Genomic DNA, 22,858 nt, shown 5'->3' with positions numbered 1-22,858 from the left:
TCTCCCTCTGTCTGTGTCCTATTGTGGAATCTAGTCTAATATCTGCTTTTGGTTTCTATTGTTGTGTCTATTGTCATGCCTCAGTTTTGCTCTGGTTGGCCTAATGGGCCGCAGGAACAGAACACTTCCTGGTTGAAGAGGGGTGGGTGTCCAGGGTTGCAAGGTTCAACGTCGTTTAAAATGAGTTGATTAATGACGGCCGTCACAACTGAGACCGGGACATAATGAGGAGGACAAGAGGGAGGAGCGGAGGACGAGAGGAGGAGGGAGAGAAGGGGAGGTGGGAGGGGACGAGCCGAGATTGGATGATTATTACTTAGAACAGTAAACAGTGAGATGACAGTAGAATGAGATGAGGCCTCAGGGTAGAAGTGGAGGGAGAAAGGAGAGGAGGCACATAGCTAATTAGTCCTAAACAGAGGTCTGTGAATGAGAGGAGGAGACAGACACACGTAGAGCTGGTTAATACACAAAGACAGGGGCAGTGATGGGGCGGCAGAGTGGAGGCAGCACAGAGCAGTTAAACATCTGTTGCTCTGTTGGACACCCAGACGCTCTGCAGGGTCAGGATCCCAAAATACTCGTCACTCAAACATGTTCTTCCTACGACACGAAACCACCAAGGCTGTGAACTGCTAGAAAATCCTGTACAAAACTGCAGGCATTTGTTAATTTGTCCTCTACATACAGTATTTAAGAAGATTTGGGTGCATAATGAATGTCTAAGGTGCACTTTTAAGGATATATTTTTTGTATCCCAGCGATAAACATAAATTATTGTGCGTCAGAGATGCTGGTGTTTCAGTCATACAGAGTTTTCTTCATCAAACTGCTGATGGATTGTTCCTCTTTGGAAATATAACATCATAAGTGAAGTACAAAAGTTTCAAAATAGCGAGATGATTTTTATTTTTGTGCCTAAGAGTAGAAGTTAAAAGATCACCAAATTTATTACAAATAATTATGTGGGGTTCATGGATATTCAAAGCTTTTGGAATCCATGGATCCGTTGTGAAGACATTTCACTCTGAACAACAAAATTCATCCTCTGGGGACCTTGAAGATCTGTGTTTGGATCCATCCAGTAGTTCCTGAGGTATTTCAGCCTTGACCAAAGTGGCGGCTCGACCAGCCAACCGAGAGACATTGTCATCCTAGAAGGAAATAAAGTTCTACAACGGAAAAGGATTGAAAAGGTACATATATATTTTATATATAGATATATTTTGACCCACTTTTCTTCTTTTACCTCTTTTTTTTCTGAGCGTTCAAACTTGAATACATCTAAAAGGTGGACTGAAAAATCTGATTGAATTGCTTCCCTCAGCAGCTGCTCTTCCTCCTCCTCTTCTTTCTTCATACGCATCTTTCTGTAACTATTCCTCCTGCTTGTTGAATCTAGTCCTCATCATCCTCTCCATAGCCCCTTCATCTTCTCAGAACGAAGACAGTTCAATTAGCCTTGTGGTCCACGGACACTCCCACCAATCTATATTTGTGGGGTTTAATCAGATCAGTTGCGTATGTGTGTGTGTGTGTGTGTGGTTGGAAGGTCTAGGGTTAGGTGATAAAGAGACACATGTGATTCTTTATCATCGCCATACCTGACACTGCCATATCATCTCTCCTCTCCTGTTGTTAACTTCTGCTCTCCTCTCTCAGCTGCGCCAGCACCTGACAAATTCAGATGAAACACACCTTTATTGTTCAAGTGAGGAAGATTAAATAGAAAGGCTGGAGGGAGAGGCTTGTAATCCTGGTAATGTGTGTAGGTTACTGGTTTTCTAAAGTCGGTGTGTGGCAGTCTGTAGGGATGTTATTCCAGTGTGCATGTAAATGTATATTTAGATGCATGATGATTTATGGCTTAAAAGTAATTCGGTTAAAGGGGCGGTGCAAGATTCACACCCTATTCTTTGAATTGGTGACATACAATGACATGTTTTTCTATGGATTTTATTGAAAGATACTGTATAGTGCTTTTCCCCTTTCTTAACCATGATGTTGGCTGCAGTATAGTTCCTGTTTCTGCTGTTGATTTAAACCATGGACTATAACCACTTAAATAAAAATTGATTTTCCGAGGAAAAAAGTATGTGTCAGCTTATGAGATCAGTCAGCAATATGGGTATTTCAGCCTAATAAAGTACAGACAAAAATGTTCAACTGCTGGTAGCGGGATAATAAAAATGCCTCACAAAAAGAGACCACTTTTTAAAAAAAAAATCAAAATATGTTCATGAGGAAAATGGAAACATTCTCTGCTCTGTAGGTTTCGAGACACTCGCTCCTTTACAAAGTGAGTAAAAAAAACACACTTTTGTCACACAGTGCAGTGTTCTGGTTTACATGAGAGGTTAACGGGGGAATTAGCTTTGCTTTAATTGGTCGTTTTGACAGAGGCGGGACTGACAGGCTTAGAGGAGGGGCTGTCATGGTTTGATGTATGTCGTCCCACGCTGACGATGAGATTGATCCCCCCTTGCCCTTACTTTACACCTTCTCTGCTTATTGTTTTGGTCTGCCTTCTGCCAGTATCTCCTCTCTTTCTACTCAGCTTTGGCCTCTTCCATCCCAGATGTTGCTTGTCTAATATCAGCCTTAACTATTTAATTAGTTACAGTAATATGCAATGAAAAACCAGGTGTTGAACTCATTAACGTCATATGAACTCCTTGATGAGTCGTTATCCTCACTATTTCACTAAGCAGCCTCTGTAAAAGTCATGCAGCCAGATAAGTAACAGGCTATTCAGCCTCTGAGGTAAGTAAGGGTTTATACAGTGTGGACTTTTACTCCAGTTTGGTTCCAAGATCCCACATCAATTCCCAAATTCACAGGTCTGATAAGAAGACCTGTGAACACACACACGTCTGTTTGGATCCTGAGCTGCCTGCGCTCCTAAATGAGCACCTAATGATGTGTGTGCAGCTATTTGCTTATCCCTATCAACTCCACAGCTGCTTGCGTTCACACGTACATGCAGACACTGCCTGAAATACACAGACACACACAGACATGATGACTTGTGTAGGCGCAGTGACAAATGAACAAGGAGACTGTGATGATTTATTACTTGCTTAAATTTAGTAATGCAAGTGAACTGTGTCTTCTTTACAAGACAGGGGAATAGGAGAGCAATATGAGTAAGCCCTCTGGTACTGCAGGATTTTTTCATCTACTGAACATTTTTCAGCTCAGCGCAGAAAAAAGAAAAAAAAAAAAATCTATCAAACTAAAGCATTCCGTAGTACTTTGATCCAGACTTAAATATCTCAACAACTCGTGGATGGATTGCCATGATATTACATAAATTTATGGTGCTTTGGTAAATCCCCTCTCCTTTCATGCAGGGCCAGTGGCAGGTCAAAATCTGTACCTTTCCAGTATATCGTTACAGGATGGATTGGCACATTTTGTACAGGCAGTCATGGTCCCCTGACTCCCTCCTCCCCCCCCTGACTTTGGCAATCTTTATCACTTTTCCATGAAGTTTAAACATTTGTTTTTTGGTGAAATATTGAATGGATCTCCATGAAATGCAGTCCATACATTAATGTTCCCATCAGGAAGAATTGTTATAACTTTAGTCAACTTTTCAAATTGCACCATTATGCAAAGTACATGCAAAACTAATCACACTCCCATCAACTTTGGGATGAGATTTGTATTTTGTGCTAATTAGCAAATGTTAGCAAAATGTTAATCAGTCATTGCTGTATTATATATGAGTTCAAATAAGATATATATTGTATATCAGTTAAAGCCTTAGTTAACATCCGACACACTAATGTTTTCATTTTGTAGACGTAGACGTGGCAGATGAATGAAGTGATTACTTCTTGCTTCACCCATGTGAAGCTATCCACAGATGGCGCAGCAGAAGCCCATTTCTACCCACAATACTTAACCCCCCTCCTCCCTCCATTCTTGGCTATTGACGTGATAATGGCTACAAATTGATGAAGCCATTGAGTGTGCTGGTGACACAGGGGTGAGTGGGGACACAAACTCTCCACCACCCAGTAACACTCATTAATCAGACCTCCTCCAGCCCCTGTCCCTCCCTCCAGACTGGCTGACACACTGCCAGGGGCAGTAATGTAATACGCTGTGTGTCTGTCCCTGCCTGTGAGTGTCCACCCTGTCTGTCTTTATTTCTGACTCAGTCTCTGTATCTTTGTCTTCTTTGACTGTATGTTTTCTGAATAACATCACTAATCAAGCAGTTGGAAAAATGACCTGCAAAGATTATGTTCACCTGCTGTATACTGACCCGAATTTGGGTTTAAAAATATGTCACAAAGTCACAAAGAAACTAAGAAGAACAGAAAAGGAATGACCTCCAAAAATATAGATTAACCTTATTAGTCCTGCATGGAGGGTAAAGGAAATTCACTTCCTCCAAATGATAGATTGTCTGTTTCCGGTTTTCTTTCAAATCACAGCACAGATTTATGCCAAAGTAAATCAGCGGGCTGGTGACCAATGTGTTGACATCTACATCCTAAACTCTCTCACTCAATAATGAAATCAGCCTTGACACTGTGACTGCTCAATACAGTCAATACGGTTAACTAACTTCCAGCACACACAGTCTTTGTTATGTATCACTGTCTTGCAAAAAAACTCATTTGTGAGCAAATAATCCTTTTTTTTTTTTTTTTTTACAATAATAGACAAATTCATCTTAAGAGATGTGATGTGACTCAATGAGAAAATCATAGATTTTTTCTCAGTTTCAGAAAATTAATGAAGGCACAGTGTTATTGCAGTCACTGCCAACCAGAGCTATAAAAAAAAAAAAAGAAAAACAAGAGATGATGGTGTGACAGCACAGTGTGAGAAACGCTTCTGATGTTAAATGTCCCAGGAGAAGTACTTCCATGAGGCAGACAATATGCTAATTAAATTACAACAATAAAACCACAATATGACAATATCTCATGGTCCAATACTTTATGTAGAAGGGAGGTTACTTATGGTGATTTCACCTCTAATAATGTGCAACATGAAATTAATGGCGGAAGGAAGGAAAGGTTGAGAGAAGGAGAAAGGTGGGAGGAGGGTTGCATGTTGAATTTAGAGATTCATTCGTTCACACTGAACTTTGATCTTATTGACTCTAGACGGCAGTAAATTACGGACTTGGAAAAGCCCATGGTGATTGTCAAGGGGCATAAAATTGTAGCTGCCTGAGTTTAATGTTATGTGGTTTATTTGGGATAAACAGGTTAAACATGCAAACCTCCTCTGGCGATGCAAAATGTCGAAGCATGAAAGCTTAATATGAATAACTAAGTGATGAGTAATTCATGTATTCAGTATCTGCATTGCATTGCATCCCACATCAACATTAAATACACCCAAATTACGTTGGTCATGGCAATTTCTTCACTGAGTTATTAGCTTCTTGACTGAGCTGTGAAAAGACTGAGAGTTTCCTTCTGTCACACCTACTCTGAAAATCAATGCTCTTTAAGGGAGTTTATTCTTGGGTTCACAAGTTGGATTTGACTTGCCCCTAGTGCCTGTGCTGTATAACTACACAAATACATTACATTCAATTGGGGTCACTGCCAGCAATGTCAGGCCTGTTTGAAAATCAGAGTGTGCTGAAGTCTCAAGATCTGAGCCTGAGCATAAAGGAAACATCACAAGATATGAGATACATTTCGAAATGATTTGACTGAGAGATTAAATATGGATCAAAACTTTTTTAAAAAGAGTGATTTCAGCTATTTATATTACTGAGAAAAACAATCTGTATGGGTGCCCTGTTTAAAATCTTCCTGGTGGAGTTTTGGTAACCTGTGTGTGTGTTTGACCTGAGGTGACTTAAGAGAATTGTTAAAGTGGCCACACAGATAGCAATCAGCCACACTTGGAAAAGATCTATGCCACAAAGGTGCAAGAAAAGAGCATAAGCCATTATCACAGACAGCACTCTTGCAGGCCACCGTTTATCTTGACTCTTGCCATCAGGTAAGCTCTGTTGCAGCATCAAGGCGCACATCACTTTTCAGACGACGTTTATCCCCAGGCAATGAATTTTTAACAGTCAGGGACCAGTAGCCACTGTGTATTTTTCTACTCATTCATGACTGCTTTCATTTATTTTACTCATGCTTAGTCACTTCTATGAGAGACAGGGAGAGAGGGAGAAGGAGAGAGAGAGAAAATCCTGACTAATGTCCACTTCTTCCTCCAATCACTCGACAGGGATGATTTCACTAAGAAGAAATCGGAGGCATTGCATCTTCCGTGTGTGAGACAGGTGTGACAGGTTTGAAGTGTCACAATACTTCAACAGAATCAGGAGGTGTGGGAGAATCCGACACTGCAGTACACTTTTGCATACTCGAGGTGATGTGTCAGCCTTTGTGCTTTATTTTCATCCTCGCACACATTATACAGTGTTGTCGACAGAATGCTAATACGGCTCCAGACAGACGCGAGGTGGTGCAACAACCTGAGCGGGAGCCAGCATCTTTTTGTAAAAATGAGTTTCATATTTGCAAGTACATTTAATGTTGTCATGCATTGGGTTTTTTTTTTTTTTTTTTCATTGTCAGCAGGATGTTTTGAGCAGGATGTGAAATCCCCAGAGAGTGAGAGTTGTCCAGTTGTTTACTGGCTCTACATCTCCCTGGCTCACTATACAAAAGTAATTATCTAAAATTTCAAAACAGTATAATATACCAATGAATTCTAAGAAACTAAGAAGGTATAGGTTATAAAGAGCTGTAAGTAATGGTAAGTCTTGTTTTTCTAATGTTTGCTAAATCAGGTTTATAGATCAGCAAAAGGCCATCAGGACAACTGTTCATATCCTGCCGCAGCGTCCTTGCTTTATCTTTTTTATTGCAGTATCATCTGAAATCCATGAGGGGTCGCCAAAGACTACTCAATCTCAGAAGCAGCGTGCTCTACTTCCAATTACCCACCATTCTGTGAGGTGAAAACTACATTCACCTTTTAGAAATGATAATCATACTATTTTAGAAATAAAAAACAATTGCATACTGTTTCAGTTTCCAGCAAATCAAAGACTGGCAAAGCAGATTTGAATAATGTTTGTTAAAATTCGGTGTGTTCTTTATTTAGCCGTCGATCATCTTGCGCAGGTATCACCCAAACCTTGGTCGTCCTGTTGTGCTGGTTGGATGCAGATCTGCTTCACTGTTTGAATCTGACAGGCCCTCCAGGAGATGTGATTGTGTGTTGTACAGTTCCTTTGCACTCCCACTGTGGGTTGAATATCCACAGGGAAGCTGATGGGACTCCTCCTTCCTTTCCCAGCCTTCCGAGTGGTGGGAACCGGGTACTGGGCAGCCCAAAATGGTTTGCTATTTTTACCACACTGTGCTCAATCTGAGGGCTGCTCCCTGAAGACCTGTTGCCGGCAGCTTTCCCCAAGCCGCGGAATTTAACCCTAGGACAGCTCTCCCCAGATGTGATGGAAAACATCTGTCCAGCTGCTTAAGTAAAAGGCATGGCCGCCCAGCCCCAATGCTACTAACCCGTAAGCCTGCCTGTCCCAGCCAAAACCCTGACCGAACAACAGAAAAAAAAATAATAATAATGAAATAATACAAAATGTACCCCAGACACAGCTGTTGGCACCCGTCACTAATATTTGGTTGCTGAAACTTTGGCTACAATGACAGCCTCTGAACTTTTCATTCAAGCTGTTTTAAGGTTTTCAAAGGGATTTAGGTCAGGACTCATTGCTGGCCTGTTTAAAACAGTCCAGCTTTTCCTTTTCAACCGTTCTCCCATGCTGTTGGATGTGTTCTCTGGGTTGTTGTCTTGCTGAAAGATCCAAGACTTTAATCTCAAAACGTGTTTAATGACACTGGGTAACACATTTCACACTACAATGCCTTGGTAATCTTCTGATTTCATCATTCCTTTGATACATTCAGAGCCTCCTGTCTCAGAACCCCACAGCTTTTTTTTTTGTTTTTGTTTTTTGCCTAGCAGCTGCACAGCATGATAGAGCCTCCACCATGTTCTACCTTTAGGTACGGTGTTCTTTTCCCCAGGGGCTTCACTTTGTTGCCTATAAACAAACTGATGCACTGCATCTACTTTAGTTCCATCTGTCTCTAGAACAATATCCCAGAAAGACTGAAAGTTTTTGCAAACATTAGTCTCGTCTTTTAATACCTTTTTTTCAGTAGGGCTGTCCTCCTTGGCCTTTGCCCATGGAACCCTACTAGGTTTAGTGTGTGGCATATGGTACGGGCTGAAACTACCGCTCCAGGTTGCCTAAAGCTCTTTAGATGCTTTGTGTCATGTTTCTTTCATAGTCTGCACCGACCTTCATGGACTTCTCTCATTGAGTTTCCTGTTAGTGTCATGTCCTGAAAGCGTCTGAACATTTTTAATAACTGCTAAACTTCTTGATAACCTTACCAACTACTGAGACAGGGATTTCAGGGTTTTTGGTGATTGCCCTGTAGCTTTTAGAATTCGTATGTTTTTTTTACAATGGCAATTTCAGTGGCAAAAAGACACTGGAAACAATCAGCCCCTTTTCAGGCAGTAAAACCATCATTCTGCTCATGTGAACTGGTCATGAAAATTCAGACAGAGGAGTCTCACTTATGTTTTATCTAGTTTGAGGAACTAATTTAAATTCATTAAAAGGGTGCCAGTAATTGTGTCGGGGGGTACATTTTATGTTTTTATTATTTCACTGTTATGCAAGTTTTCTTTTTCTATTGTCCTCTAACCTTGAGCATTTTATTAAAAAAATCTGGTTATACCAAATTGATTCATTTGCATTTCTGAAGATATTCTGCATGATGTCATTGAAATTCAAGCGTGCCAATAATATGACCAGGACTGCACTGCTGATAAATAGCAACCTAGGCCCTTTAAAATAATGTGAGATTTAATAATCTGGTGCATTGATGTGAGATTTCAAATGTTGCCTACACACTGTGGGTCACATAGAAAGACTGTTCAATAGGTTCTGCACAAAATGGAAAATGCCCTGAATCAATTCAATATGGATCAGAAGTGTCACTCACAGGTAGATGTGGATGACTTGCAGACATACAGGAATCCCTTACATAAATTAACACTTGTATGTGAACAAAAAAACTAATGAGTGTCACAGAATCGCAGAATGACATTTATTTATTACTGATTTTTATTTAATTTAAAAAAGATTACTTGTAAATGTTACATTGAGTTCTACTGAAACATTCCCATGTTGTGTCTCTCAGCACAGGTTAACATTAGGCACACAAGAATGCAGACACCATTTTGCAGTTCTAGCCACTGTTCAAATACGAAACAGAGAAGAGAGTGAAAGGGGGAAGGGGGATGTCACCTTAGCAAAACTGCATGGAAACGGTGCAGAGCCAAGGACCAAATACATCAAAACAGGCGTTCAGCTCAATCGCTCCCGTGCTTTGGGACAGCAACAACTGATTTCTCAGGTCCCTGTGTTTGTGTGTGGCAATAAAAAATACAAAAAAAAACATATAAACCAAGATATTCTGGATTGCAAAACAGGACTAGACCAAGTTTGGCTTTGTTATTCCCTCACAGTCACCAGAAAAGAAAAACAACTGGATGACTTCAAATCAACAGTACAAATTCTACTACCAGTACAACCAGTACATCCAAATACAGATCATTATAGTCAACATACCTGAAAATATAGCACTCTTGCTTCTTTGATACTCATATTTGGCTTGTCTGTAAATATATGCATACCATTTTTTTTTCTTTACTTTTCTTTTCTTTTTTTAAATTTTTTTTTTACACGAGTGTCCTTGAAAAGTTGTAAAAACTGAAACTGGTTGATTTCTTCAGATACATCGAGAATCTATGGTCATGTGTGCACTTAATATTTGGTCTTTCCTCTTGAAAAAAAATACACAATAGGTCAGAGTGGGTCAAGCACTACAATAACTCAAAGCTGCAGTGGCAAAAAGAGCCATTTCACAAACACAGCAATTAAAATGAGGATACTAAAGAAACCCTTTGTCCATGCCAGAGCTACAGCCTAAAGAGCCTATGTACAGCTTATGGTACAGTGAGGGCGACTGCTGTGGGTTCTCACTACTGTTTTGACGGAAAGAGAATAATTGAGACAAAGCGTTTTAATTATTGCACACAAAAAAATATATCAGTATCAAGGGTTTCACTCTCCACTGGAATGTCTGTACTGCCTTTGTCAGTATCTTTAAATCAAGCCCAACATGAAGTGAGAAGGTTTTCTTTGAGTCATACAGACAGTCTATGTATTAAAGGATATGAATTCAGTTTAAAATAACTCTGTTTGGATGCTTTTTGGATGAAATGGAGATTGATCACATGTGCAGTTCTATCACAACTTACAAAATATTGCCAACACAGGTCGATATGCCCCCCTACTCAAGAGCCTTTGGCTTTCATGTTGTCAAAAAGTGAATGGGGTCAGTGACCTGCATGGTTTGTATTTGTTCACTGACATGTGACAAGTCGTAGGACCTGTTCAATGGCACATAGGAATTGCAGATACAAAAGTGGTTTTACAATAATCTAGCAAATTACATTTGACTTCCCGACCGCCCACTGTGCTTTTTTTTTTTTTTTTTATATCCAGAGAGAAAATATATAGAAAATAATACATCATACAATCAAATTCATTTTCAGGTCATCCTCTGTTGGTTACACCGAGGTGAAAACAAGTGCAGTATTCACTTTCTTCAGAGAAACTCAACTCTGACAGACCAAGCCCAAAAGTTCCCAGTTCATCTCAAATTTTAAGCCATGTGCTTAAAAGCCAGAGCGGCTTAAAAAAAAAAGATGAGTAAAGGCCAGTTGAGGCTGAAGCTAATCACAACGTTCTCATAATGACATTTTCTCTGAAGACTGACTTACCATACAGGCAGAACAATCATTATCAACATCACCACTGGTGTACAGAAGTCTCTTGTGCTCCACCAAGATTTTCTTTACATCCATCTTCAACTCTTGACCCCAGTTTTACAAAAAAAAAACCAGTGAAACATTTTACCAAATTTCTGTGGCATGCAACCCACATAAAGGCTTTCTTTGCCAAAAGAAAGTGGCACATGGTTACAGCTATAGTGGTGCCAGAGTAAATCTGTTAATAAGAGACTGAAGGAAAAACAACAACACAACAAGCCAAATAACTGCACTGTCATTTTTGGGCTCAGGGTGGGCACTGGGGGGTGATGGTTCTAGAGACCAGAGTTTCGGAGTGGGTGGTGGTTCTGTGTTTTAAAATCGCTCCCAACCTGAGCGCTCAGGAGCAGCACTGGAAGCAGATGGGGGGGGGGCGCACTACGCCGTTGTGGGCACCGACACCTCCAGCAGGCGGTTGTTCTTGCGCTTGCAGCACGCGCTGTTGCCGTTCTTGGGGGCTCCCTGGATGAATTTCACGCACACTTTGTCCTGCTTGAACTGCACCAGAAACCTGTCGGACAGAAACATTATCCACATCATTAAACGCCGCGCGAGTGGAGGACATATCACATCCGTCGACCGTAATGATTTAACTCTGCATGCTCCCTTACTCGTCTGAGATGTCGATGTTGAGCTGCTCCCTGTCCGCGGCCGTGGCCCCGATGCGGTGGAGTTTGGTGATGATCTCGATCAGGTGCTCACTGCTGAGTAAGAAGTCTCCTTTGACGGCTGAAGCTGACCCCTAATGTGAAATAGCACAATAAAACTGGCATTAAAAAAAACTTAACTTCTGTCCCCTGTAATCACATACTTTAGAAAACTGCACATAAAATCTACATAAAAGTGGTCATTCATGAACAACAATAAGCTGGAGAGGGGAGAAACAATATACTTAACATAGGAACATTTTGGAGGAACCTGTTTTATAAACTGTGACACCATTTAAACACCATTTACCTTTGCTGTTTCCCAGTGAGCCTAAAAAAGTATTATTTCCATTATTCTTTATGAAGTCAGTTGTTTTTTCTTTTCTTATTTGTTGATTGAGTTTGTTGTTATTATTACTTTCCTATCATATCTTTTGTTCTTTGTATTGCAGCTACTCAATATTCAACTCTAACCTTCTCTGTTTGTTATTCTGTGTTTGTTTGTGTGGGTGTAAACTGTGTGCCTGTGTGTGTTCTGTGTCTGCCAGGTGCCTGGGGTTTGGTTAACAGGGAAAAAAAAAACCTAACTGTAGGTTTACTTGTAGTGTCTCTAAGTTAAATAAAAAACTAAAACCACCAAAAAGAGTTTTGAATCAGCACTTGCTGGAGCTAAAAATTTCCCATGAGCCTTTAAACCAACAGTACAATTTCATTTAGGCAAATAGACTAAATCTGTTTCACTTAGAGGAAGGTATATAATTGCAGGCTCACTTCCAAAAACGAAGTATGGTCTAACGTCTTGGTTTAGCATTCATAGATATTACAAAATAACAACAAAACTGACCGCTGTTTAACCCCTTTAACGTCTCAGCAGCCTTTAAAGGAATAGTCCCACATTCTGGGACATTGCTACGTGTTTTCTTGCTGAGTTAGATGAGAAGATTCATACCACTCTTATGTCTTCCACTGAAACTATACATCACAACAGGTCTCCCTCACCTCCTTGAGTTTGAGTGCAAAGAAGCCGTCACTCTGTGTGCTGACTGACACGCTAGTGAGGTCTGGCAGAGGGACGCTGGCCTTCACCTGGCCCGTCTTCTGGTCAGCCAGGACGACGCTCTTCTTAGTCAGCAGGAAGATTCGAGCTGTTCCCTGCAAACCGAGGCAGACACGGGTCAACTCGGTGTCATCTCTAACACTGTGCAACACGTCAACATTACGGCACGGGCAGATGCGCACACTGTAACGGGGGGGTTTTCAGGTGCAATTTTCTTTTCGTTTTTAAGAGCCTCATGATCTTGAAACTGGGACAGGGTCAAGAGTAAAACGTCACACACCTGTCCAGACATGTCTGCTATTTGCCGGGACAAAAAATAATGCCAGATGTTGTCAAAAACAGACTGCTGCACAACTGGGTCAAATGCACATCAAAACAACTTAACAGTTTTGTGCTCCAGTAGGCCTGTGTGGAAGAGTGAGGAGGTCACAACGTAATAACAGGTTATATTTTAGACTTTTCAGCTCTTACACGAGCTAAGTGGATGGTAAACATTGAGCCAGTCATCTGTCTTACCTTGCCATTAGCTCGGTTAATCTTGTTAACCACATCAGCCAGAAGAACCTTCTCATCCATAGCACTGTTGAGTTTCTGATACTTGGGGTTCTTGCTTATCTCCAAGTAGTCTCCTTTGAAGGGCTGGCTCACACTGAGACAAAAGACATTCACAATATGTAGCGCATGGGATGTCTCATGCTTTGTGTTTATCACGGAATTTAAGATTCAGTCATCTACTTAACTATCGAAAAAAGTAAAAAACGTTAGCCTGATAGATGTTGCTTTTATGTACCTATACCGTGAAACAAACAGCACCCTGCTCCAGTGAATTTCAGGTACCTGCTTGGGTAGAGAGCCTTTTTATCCTTGAAGATCTCACTCGCCTCCAGCTTCTCCTCGTACACGGCTTTCCTCTCCTCTGTGAACTGGCTCCTGTATTTCTTGCACTGAACACATAAGGGAAGTTGAAACAACAGATTCTTGTAGCTAAATATTATTCATTTCGCACTATATTGCATGTTTAGTAATTAACGTCTTCAGGTTTATATTGTATTCTATTGATTTTGCGATGCTAAACTTGCACTCTGTACATATTTTGTCAATTATTTACAAGACTGTTTCTGTCTTTATTGTTGGCTCCAGTATGAAGCTGTTGCTTTTCAATAAATCATGAAATAACACAAGAAATTAATGGCTCAATGGATCCAACAGGAAAGAACTGGCTCTGGTTATTTGAGACCGACCCTCCAGAGATGGAAGATTCTCCGGAGCTCTGTGTGGACTCCATCCAGGAAGAGATAAGGCCGAGCAGGCCAGTTCTTGTCAATGGGTGACATGGAGGGCACGGTGCTCTTCAGACCCAGGAAGTATTTTTGCATCTGGATAAATGGACACATATGAGAAATGTAAGGCAAGGGAACCTAGTCTGATTTGTCTGCATGTACAACGCCATTAAATTCAAATTCTAAGTAATGTTTGTTGCGAACAAAAACAACACCAACAAAAACATTTATTCAAGTAACGTTTCAAGCAAATATTCTCAGCCATGCTTACAATTCTCTGGATGGTGAACTCATAGATCTTCTTTCCTGCATTTGCCCTGAAGAATTTCCTGTATTCTCTGCGGACCTGTTACAGCAAAAAAGTTGAAAATAAATAAACTGTCAGTCCCCTGTTCTCACCTATTAGTCTGATGTGAAGCAGGGAGGAAAAGGAATACACTGATAGGAGGATGACAGTATACACACACAGCACACTAAAATAACAGACATTTGGTTAGTCACAAACAATGAACAACTGAAACAGATTCCAAGCTGCGGGAAATAATCAAAATGACAAGGACTGCTACAAAGTAAATACTGAAAGGACAGTGACGGTTATGACAAATTACATTCATGCTGACCTTAATTGCACAAACTGAGTTGTAAACAGGTGCATTGTGCACTGTGAGGTGCAAAATGGTCAATTAACATGATGAAAAGATTAACACTGCAACAAATGATGAGTGTGATGACACAACAGATAATCACCAAAACCTAGGACACACACCTAAAGACAAAGAAATAACAGGTGAAACAAATGCTGTGAGACAAAACAGAGGTGCTTTATATGGGGTTAGTTGCACAGATACAGAGGAAGCAGAGACAGATGTTGAACAGTTCAGAGAGAGTGAGACAGAGAGAGAGAGAAAGTGACAGCTACTGCCATGTTAGCCAGTCTCTGTTGGTTTAAATTTTCACCTATAAAAACCTAAAGAGGAAAGTAGCAACTGTCCCTAAATAATTATCTAAAATGCCTCTAAAACTATGGAACTACTGGAAAGAGTTTAACCTCAAACCATTTAAACTTGTCTCATCTTGCCTATTTCCTACCAAAGAAACTGTTCCAAGGATGTGAGGGCTGTGGATTATTTTGAGTAACCAGTGCCTGGTTTCTTTTTCTTTTTTTTCAAATATAATCTTTGCAATGACTTCAGCGCCTGTTGTTTAAGTATAGCATTCATTGCAATTTTGTCCAGATTATTATTAGATTATCCAGATAACTATTATAGTTTTGATGGTTTAGTGGAAATAACAACAAGTTTAGTAAGCTTGCAACAAAAACTGATTTAATATATAAACCAATTACCACATAATTACTTATGTCCCTGTGTGCTTAACCCCTGGATCTTTGGATAGGAAGCTGCACACGCTTTAAAACAATGCCAGCATAATGGATAAAGTGTGATCACAACACCGGGCAGAGACTGGCTTCTCTGAAGAGGAGTGTAAAGATGGTTGAGGGGGATGAGGAGGAGTTGGGTCAGGGGTGATGAGTGGGTGGCAGACTTGGTGATGAGCTGCGCCGTGGGGCTGGTAGGTACCTTGAGTCCCTGCCAGTAGGCCCAAATCACAGCGACAGCGTGCTTACGCCTGGCCTCTTCCTTCAGTCTCCTCAGCTCCCTGCGAGCCTGTTCAGGGGGTGGGCGGGAGGAGAAAGAGAGCGGGAACAAATGACGCAAGAGAAGATGAGAGGAAGAAGAGGGAGATACTGTTTTGCCTGAGGTCAGCAAACGTCAAATACACACAGCTACACACTGCACACGAGCCCTGTGTGACCATCAAGAGACTGTAAAAGCCTCCAGCCTCCACAAACGAATATGCCACCGTGGGTCATATGAACTTTTATCAAGGGAACTTCTGTAAGGGAAACAGAGCTGGTGCTTTTTAGTGCAACTAAAGTGAATATACCAGGAGAAGAGCAAAAGTCACAAGTCAGGCAGCAGAGGTCACCTCAAAGAATCCAAACAGTTCCGTCTGAAAAGAACAAACAGTACTGCAATGCAGAGTAAACATGCACCAGCTATACAAGGAGGAAGAAGTCATGCAGCAGGAGCAGGCAGCATGCAGTGGGTAAGGCATGGACCCGGGAGGAAGAAGCTAAAAACAAACCCAAAATATGACCCATCTGTCCCTGGTGTGCATGTGCGGTTTGTGTGTGTGTGTGTGTGTGTGTGTGTGTGTGTGTGTGTGTGTGTGTTGCCCACGTTACTTCGAGTCACTAACTAGTACTTAAATTACAATTTCACAAAAACAGGCTTCAGGACTAATGTCTGTTATGATCCCACAAGTAAAACACTTTTTTCACTTCAGCCTCCAGTGGATGACGGTCTGTGTGTGTGTGTGTGTGTATGTGTGTGTGTGTGTGTGTGTGTGCCTGTGTCTGTGTGTGTCAGAGAGCATGGTCAACTGCTTTAAAATGGAAATAAAATGTTTAGAATGGGTTGAGCAGAATGATGCACATGTTCAGGGTTTATGGGTAGTGGGGGGATGGGGAGGGTTGATGGAGGCGGCAAGTCACGGCAAGTCAAATCGACAGGCTTCCCAAATACCTTGGTGCCCTGCCAGCCGGCCCAAATGACCGATACGGCATGTTTATTCCTCGCCTCCTCCTTCAGCTGACGCAGCTCTCTCCGGGCCTGATGAAAAGCGGTGGCAGTTGTGGAGGAGGTTAATTTCACCGACAATCATAACTTAATTGTCTCAGGAGAGGTAGTGGGTGGGAGGGAAAAAGGCATCATGAGCAAACACTGACGACAGACAACGAAAAGATGTCAAGCGATGGGACAGTGGGTGGTTAACATCAACAGGCGAACAGTAAGTGGTGCTCACGTCGTGTGACTGTGATATATTGTTCAGGTTTTAGAGGGAGCCACGTTACTGCGCTGGGACAGCCTGGGTTACTATTACATCATTTATAGCTTGATAAAAAGATGCTGACCAATGAGAAGCCATCATGTTTGTTAAGAACAAAGTTCACGGAATAACAGCATCTGTAATGAGTCAAAATTGATAGTTATCAGCAGGCTGTTAGACCTTGAAATAATGTATTGATTATTAACTACCAAGAATATCTGGGATGGTAACACTGGTAAGTAGAATGAATACTGCCAAGATAAAGTTGTGTTATGCTCTCAGACTACAAAATCTGCACAGTGGATGTAATAATACGACACACAGAGGCTTTATAAAGTTGCAACATCTGTGCCATCATATTGACATCAATATATATATATATATATATATATATATATATATATATATTAAAAAAGTCTTCTCAGCATGAGCTAGAATAAACAGCACAATGAAAGTCACGTGTGGTGGGCACTGTAAGGTTGGAGTAATTATTTGATCACATGAGAGGAGGGACAAACTGAAAACATTGGATAGACATCAAACCAAAAGACACACAAATTTAAAACATGTGAGCTACGTTTCAGGATCTGAGTGTGGTTAATTTTGTTTCAGATGTCGAGAAAAAGCTAGTTTTTGTTTGTAACGCCAACTCTGAAATAAATAGCAACAACCACAACAACGACAACCCGACACGTGTTAAGACAATCCAACTTGTAACATCTACAATAGCAAAACAGGACAGGCAACAATGAGGCACATTAATCAGGCCAATGGTTAGAAGGACTTTCATTCAGAGGGGCTGCTACACTATTAGAGTCACAGTGAAAATGGGACGGGACGGGACGTGGTGAACGGGGATGACAAGACAGCTGGGACAGCGACACACTACAGCTGGGTGGAAATACCTTGGTTCCCTGCCAGTATGCCCAAATTACTGTCACAGCGTGTTTATTCCGCGCTTCTTGTTTTAGACGTCTCAGCTCCATCCGAGCCTGGTGGGACGCGGTGGGCGTTCGGTAAGGCAGGTAGAGGAATGCGAGAAGGAAAAGAAAGGGCATTGAAAGAGGATTGGGGGAAAGAAAAAAGAGACGTTGCAGTTGTGTGATCAGGAAAAGAAGCAGGATTAAAGGGAATCAGCAGCAATATTATCAAGGAGAGCTTTGTTAAAGAACTGATCTTTTTTGTAAAAACTGGGGGGGGGGGCATTAGCCAGGAACACTGCATATGATGAAAAAACAAGTGTTTAAGGCCAGAGAAGGATTTTTCAACATGAATACAAAGTCTGCATCAAAGCCAGACTGATGCTTCATTGAGGTAAACACCTCGTTCTCTAATACCCCTCTGCACTTCAATGCATCAGTACCTGGGTGCCGTGCCAGTAGGCTGCAATGGTGGTCACTGCCTCTTCACATCTCTTCTGATACTTCAGCTCTCTCAGGAGTTTGCGAGCCTGCCGGAAATATTACGAGCAGACAGTTTAATATTGTTTCCGTCCGAATTTCTGCTTCCTGCTACATTTCATTCTAAACAGAGTGAATTCATGGAGGTGCATACCTGCCATCCTCTGGTGTAGGACTGCACCACAGTGGTGGCGCTCTTGATCCTCTGGTACTTCTTTTGTTGCTGCGAGATGGAGAAGGGAACAGATTAGGTAAATAACAACACTGTTCATTTTGGTTTGTATAGGATTTTCAGTGCGTTTTCCTCTAAAAGACACTCACTGCGTATCGGCGGTACCATGCTGCCACCACTATCTGACTCTTTTTCAGCAGCAGGAACTGACTGCGGCACTTCCAGCCACGGTAGATCTTCTGAATGAGCGTGGCCAGGTCTTGCAGGCATTGCCTCCTCCTCTCCTCCAAGAAGAAGAGCTACAGGAAGAGAGGGGAATTAACTACACAAGACAACGAGGCGACACTCTTATATACAGACTCAGTGTGATGTCTGTTGTTGAAAGCCGACAGGTATCAAGATCAAATTTAATTTCGGAGGGTACAAAATCTTTTTAACCTCGTTTGAGAGGAGAAGAAAAAAAAAAACCATGATGAAAATCAATGAAAACATGTTTTTTATCTGGGCAAATTCAGTGATATGGAGTAAAGTCCAGTCTTTCCACAGGTGACAAAAATAACCCTTTACTGCTTTAGCTTAGAGCAATACAATAAAAAATGACCTGTGTGAATCGACTTATCTTCATCAGGGATGAGAGCACAATATTTTATTCAATACACGTTGGATTAACAACCAGAAGAAAAACTGTCTGGAAGTCTGCTTCACTAGACTATATGCAAGTGATTTCACAGCTGCAGATATATGATGGAGATAAGTTGATCAGATAGAAAAAGCGATTATAGAGGAAAAAAAAAAAAAAAAAAAAAAAATTCCATCAGTATGAGATCATGTTTTTCCAAGCTTTGTTTGCTCTTTTGCAGGGGTGGGGAGAATGTCCATTCAAACGCTGCAGGCTTGAGCAGTCGAGGAGCCTGCAAGCGCCGAGTAAAGACGCTCATTTCCCATGTTAGATGGGACGGCTAAGTGAAACCATGTGTTTTCAGAGTGGTGGTTGCATGCTAATTGCCAAAGTGGGGGCTCCGAGTGCAGCCCACCCTGCTTTACAAACATCTTACTGTGAGAAAACAGGGCAGCTGAGTACGCTGGATTCAATCTTTAGTCATACAAACACATCTTCATCTAGTAGAGGACACAGCAGATGTCAACGCTGGCTGGAAAAACACATACAGGGCTACTCTGACTGTGTATAAACATGTGTTTTCTACCGTTCTTGGGTTCCTGATGAAGATCTTGGAGCGGCCATAGGAGAACTCTTCTGCTGGAACCGGGAGGTCGGTCATCAGCACCTCCACTCCTTCCCTAAGGAGAGCCAGAAGAGTCAGAGGGGTCACCCAAAGCTAACTTGACATTTCAAGTGAACACAAACAACATAAGCACAACTGTAAAGAAGGATTGAGAGGCTTAGGATGCAAGAGAGAACAAGACGAGCGTAGCATAAATGATGACGACTTTGAGAGACAGAGAGGGGGTGATAAAAGGAGGAATAAACATATCAAGGGAAAAATGTGGACGGAGGAAATGCGAAAACGTCACAAAGCACAGAGGGATAGCTGAACAACAAGATAGCGATGTATGGTAGAGCAGATAGGAATCGGTGCTTTTATCAGCACAGTGGATGAAACACGTAAGCCTGGCTGATACAGGACGGAGGAGGCAGATAAGGTAAAAAATGTCTCAACATGTAGTTCAGAGGGGGAATGGTTCATTTCTTCTCAACAGTGAACAACTGGTATGTGACAAGACTGCTGCTGGTTTCTGAGAGGACATTACGAGGGGTTTTGTGTGGAGTGAAAATGAATATGACAATGAAATGAATATGTGTATGATAACAAATGAAATATGATGTGATAACAAATTTGGATAGAAATCATAAAAAAAAAGGTGCACAACCCCCAATAATTCTACACCACATTTTCATAAGGGGGCCATGTTTACAATTAGAACATGCTTAAAGATATATAACAGGCTAAAAAAGTAAATGAAATTCAGTGGATTATTTCCCCCTTTTGAGCCTTTGTTTTTCCAGGGAAAAATCATCGGAGCCCTTTTTCCAGCAGTAACCTGACTCACGTTCACACAGCTCCACACACAGTCTCACCTGGGAGCTGACCACTCCGACTACAGTCTATTAGTGCTGGTCACAGTCACTCCACTGGGAGCAGTCTGAGGTCCAGTACCTCAGTTAAAGACACCTGGGAGCATTTCACAGTTTCCACACTCACATAAACCTTGGAGGGATTTGTTTTGGCAACTACCCAGCAACAAGTCCACTTTCTCCGGTCCCCTCACCTGCCCCCCACAGTCAGCCGCTGCTTCAGACTGAACACAACCATTACCTGGCAGGCCCTCTCCAATGAGGCCAGGTCCGTTTGCAGAGCATTTTGTAGCGTTCCAGACAGGGCTCGTAGGGCTGGCGGAAGGCGTAGCCGGCTCTCCTCACGCGGACATTCTCCATCAGGCCCAGGTAGCGCAGCTGATGGCGAACCAGGGACTCGGTGAAGATGTGGGATGCCTTCTTATCGTTGGGCTTGATGCACCTTTGGAGGCAAGAAGAGAGCTTGTTCACACTAGTGCTAGACTAATGTATGGAACATGATCACTTAGACTGACAGCGTAATTTAGTTTTCAGTGTTCAACACTACGCTGCATCTATGGAAGAACATTTACCTGAATGGGATCTGGAGACGTTTTTTTATTCTAGACAAGTATTACTGAATACTCATCAGTGGACAAATTAATTTGTACTAAATAGAAGTCATTTGTTTGGGCCAAATATAAAAAAACAAAACAACCAAAAACCAATATAATAATAGACCAAGATATAGAGATAGAGAGTAACGGCTAATATCCTCTGTATGAATGACAGGACTAACCGGATGTAGTTTGGGTTCTTGGTCTGCAGGTTCCTCATCAGCGTGCCAACTGATGCTTTGAACTGGAATCCAGCAGTAGGTGGTCTCTTCAGGTTGACTTTGGCAGGGTTGCCTTCAGGGAAGAGCTGTTTGATGAGGCTGTGGTTGGCCTTGTACATGGCCTGTGACAGGTCTCGGTATAACAGGTCGTTGTTCTTGTCTACAAATCCCTCGACGCGGTACAGCACCTTGATAAAAGAAAGAAACGCTATAAAACATCTCTCTGGTGTTTTCTATAATCCCCTTGTAGAGCTTCAACACACATTTTGCTTTGTGCAGATTTCTTATTGTTCTGTGCACCGATTTATTTTTAGTACAATACCTTGCCGGCATAGTGCTGGATGCGGAAGCAACTGTGTGGCAGGCTGTGGTCGGTGAGAAACTTTGAATTCTTGCTGAGGCGACTCTCAAAGTGCTGGTGCTCAGCACAGATGGTGTTCAGTTTGTCCAGGAAGGTCTCGTCTGTGACTGTCCCAGGCCTCAGGCACTCCTCATCCAACATGGCCAAGATGCCATTCTGGTTCTGGCCATTGTAAGGTGGGTAAACATGAAAGGTAGTACAGGTTCATGCTTATAAAATGTTGAATACTCAAATCTAAAGCCATCTAGTGAAGAATATTTTCTATAACCAAGTCAAACTTGAAATGTGAATTCACACTGAATAGATCTGTGTGGTCTCTGAGGAGTGAGAGGGTCACTTACATTCTCAATGAGGTCGCAGATAATGGCATTGTTGAAATATTCAATGTTGGTCCACTCGATGCCCTGTGACAAAAGACATGAAGGTCAAAGATGTATCAGCCTTTCCACCTTTAAGTAGAACTAACCAGAAGTCTTTTGTGTGGTAGATGAAATAACACTATTGAACCTGACTGTGTTTCAGCACAACACGGAAAACTTCGTCAAGTACCTGAAGGATGCCATCAAGGCTCAGTATGTACCTTCAGCCTTCACAGTAAAGATCTGCTGACAGTTTATCAGTCATAACTGACATGTACTGGATGTAGCACAACATACCCCACAATATAGTATGACCATGTTTCAACCTCATAAAAAAGGACATATTAGTGGTAGTCTGATGAATTGTATAATGCTAAAAAGCCATGATGATGTCTGTCATCTACACACTCGGGGTTGAAAAAGCTCAAAGGAGTAAATGGAGAAAGACACAAATCATTTCTTTTGTATTTCTGTTCTGGTCATGGGTTAAAAAGTCTACAGTATAAAGGGACCATGCCACAAAGCCACCTACAGTAAGTGGTTTGTAGCAAAGACTCTCTGGTAAAGAGGCAAAGGAGGAACTGAGGAGACTTGTATTTTATTAATCTCCAGTGTTTCTTTCACTCTGATCTAAAACCTTATAATTTTACTTTGTAATAAGCTGAGGTTATATTATGTCTAGACACATACTGTAACACTTAATATTTACAAGGGGAAGTTGGGTCTAATGGGCAAGGCCTCTTTAAAGTTACGGTTCATATTGGTTACTTAAGGATTCTTTGATCAGAAACTTTAGTGCAGTTCTTAAAAATGATTAAATCAGTCTAAATGTTGGTACATCGG

At 41.6% G+C, this 22,858-nt stretch overlaps 1 protein-coding gene across 4 annotated transcripts in view; it reads right to left on the bottom strand.

The window, feature by feature from the left end:
• Nucleotides 1–9,132: 9,132 nt before the first annotated feature.
• The window catches only part of myo1b (myosin IB), a 58,165-nt gene continuing 44,439 nt past the window's right edge, over nucleotides 9,133–22,858 (bottom strand). Inside the window, exons 15-32 of one of the 4 annotated variants that reach the window (XM_023424867.2) lie at nucleotides 21,998–22,060; nucleotides 21,618–21,818; nucleotides 21,257–21,483; nucleotides 20,720–20,920; nucleotides 19,589–19,682; nucleotides 18,533–18,682; nucleotides 18,366–18,434; nucleotides 18,175–18,261; nucleotides 17,717–17,803; nucleotides 16,508–16,594; nucleotides 15,500–15,586; nucleotides 14,191–14,265; nucleotides 13,881–14,015; nucleotides 13,477–13,583; nucleotides 13,156–13,288; nucleotides 12,582–12,734; nucleotides 11,547–11,677; nucleotides 9,133–11,446 (exon numbers count right to left, since the gene is read on the bottom strand). In XM_023424867.2, the coding sequence (XP_023280635.1) occupies nucleotides 11,314–11,446; nucleotides 11,547–11,677; nucleotides 12,582–12,734; nucleotides 13,156–13,288; nucleotides 13,477–13,583; nucleotides 13,881–14,015; nucleotides 14,191–14,265; nucleotides 15,500–15,586; nucleotides 16,508–16,594; nucleotides 17,717–17,803; nucleotides 18,175–18,261; nucleotides 18,366–18,434; nucleotides 18,533–18,682; nucleotides 19,589–19,682; nucleotides 20,720–20,920; nucleotides 21,257–21,483; nucleotides 21,618–21,818; nucleotides 21,998–22,060 (2,220 nt within the window). In that variant the 3' untranslated portion in view covers nucleotides 9,133–11,313. The remainder of the gene's footprint in view (nucleotides 11,447–11,546; nucleotides 11,678–12,581; nucleotides 12,735–13,155; nucleotides 13,289–13,476; nucleotides 13,584–13,880; nucleotides 14,016–14,190; nucleotides 14,266–15,499; nucleotides 15,587–16,507; nucleotides 16,595–17,716; nucleotides 17,804–18,174; nucleotides 18,262–18,365; nucleotides 18,435–18,532; nucleotides 18,683–19,588; nucleotides 19,683–20,719; nucleotides 20,921–21,256; nucleotides 21,484–21,617; nucleotides 21,819–21,997; nucleotides 22,061–22,858) is intronic. The other 3 variants (XM_087178936.1, XM_023424871.2, XM_087178938.1) reach the window with 3 other exon arrangements.

Source organism: Seriola lalandi, unplaced genomic scaffold (genome assembly GCF_002814215.2).
Source record: "Seriola lalandi dorsalis isolate HSWRI2012SDOR001 ecotype SW California unplaced genomic scaffold, Sedor1 jcf7180002054758, whole genome shotgun sequence".
Taxonomy (NCBI): Eukaryota; Metazoa; Chordata; class Actinopteri; order Carangiformes; family Carangidae; genus Seriola; species Seriola lalandi.
This window is presented reverse-complemented; position numbering and strand designations above follow the sequence as displayed.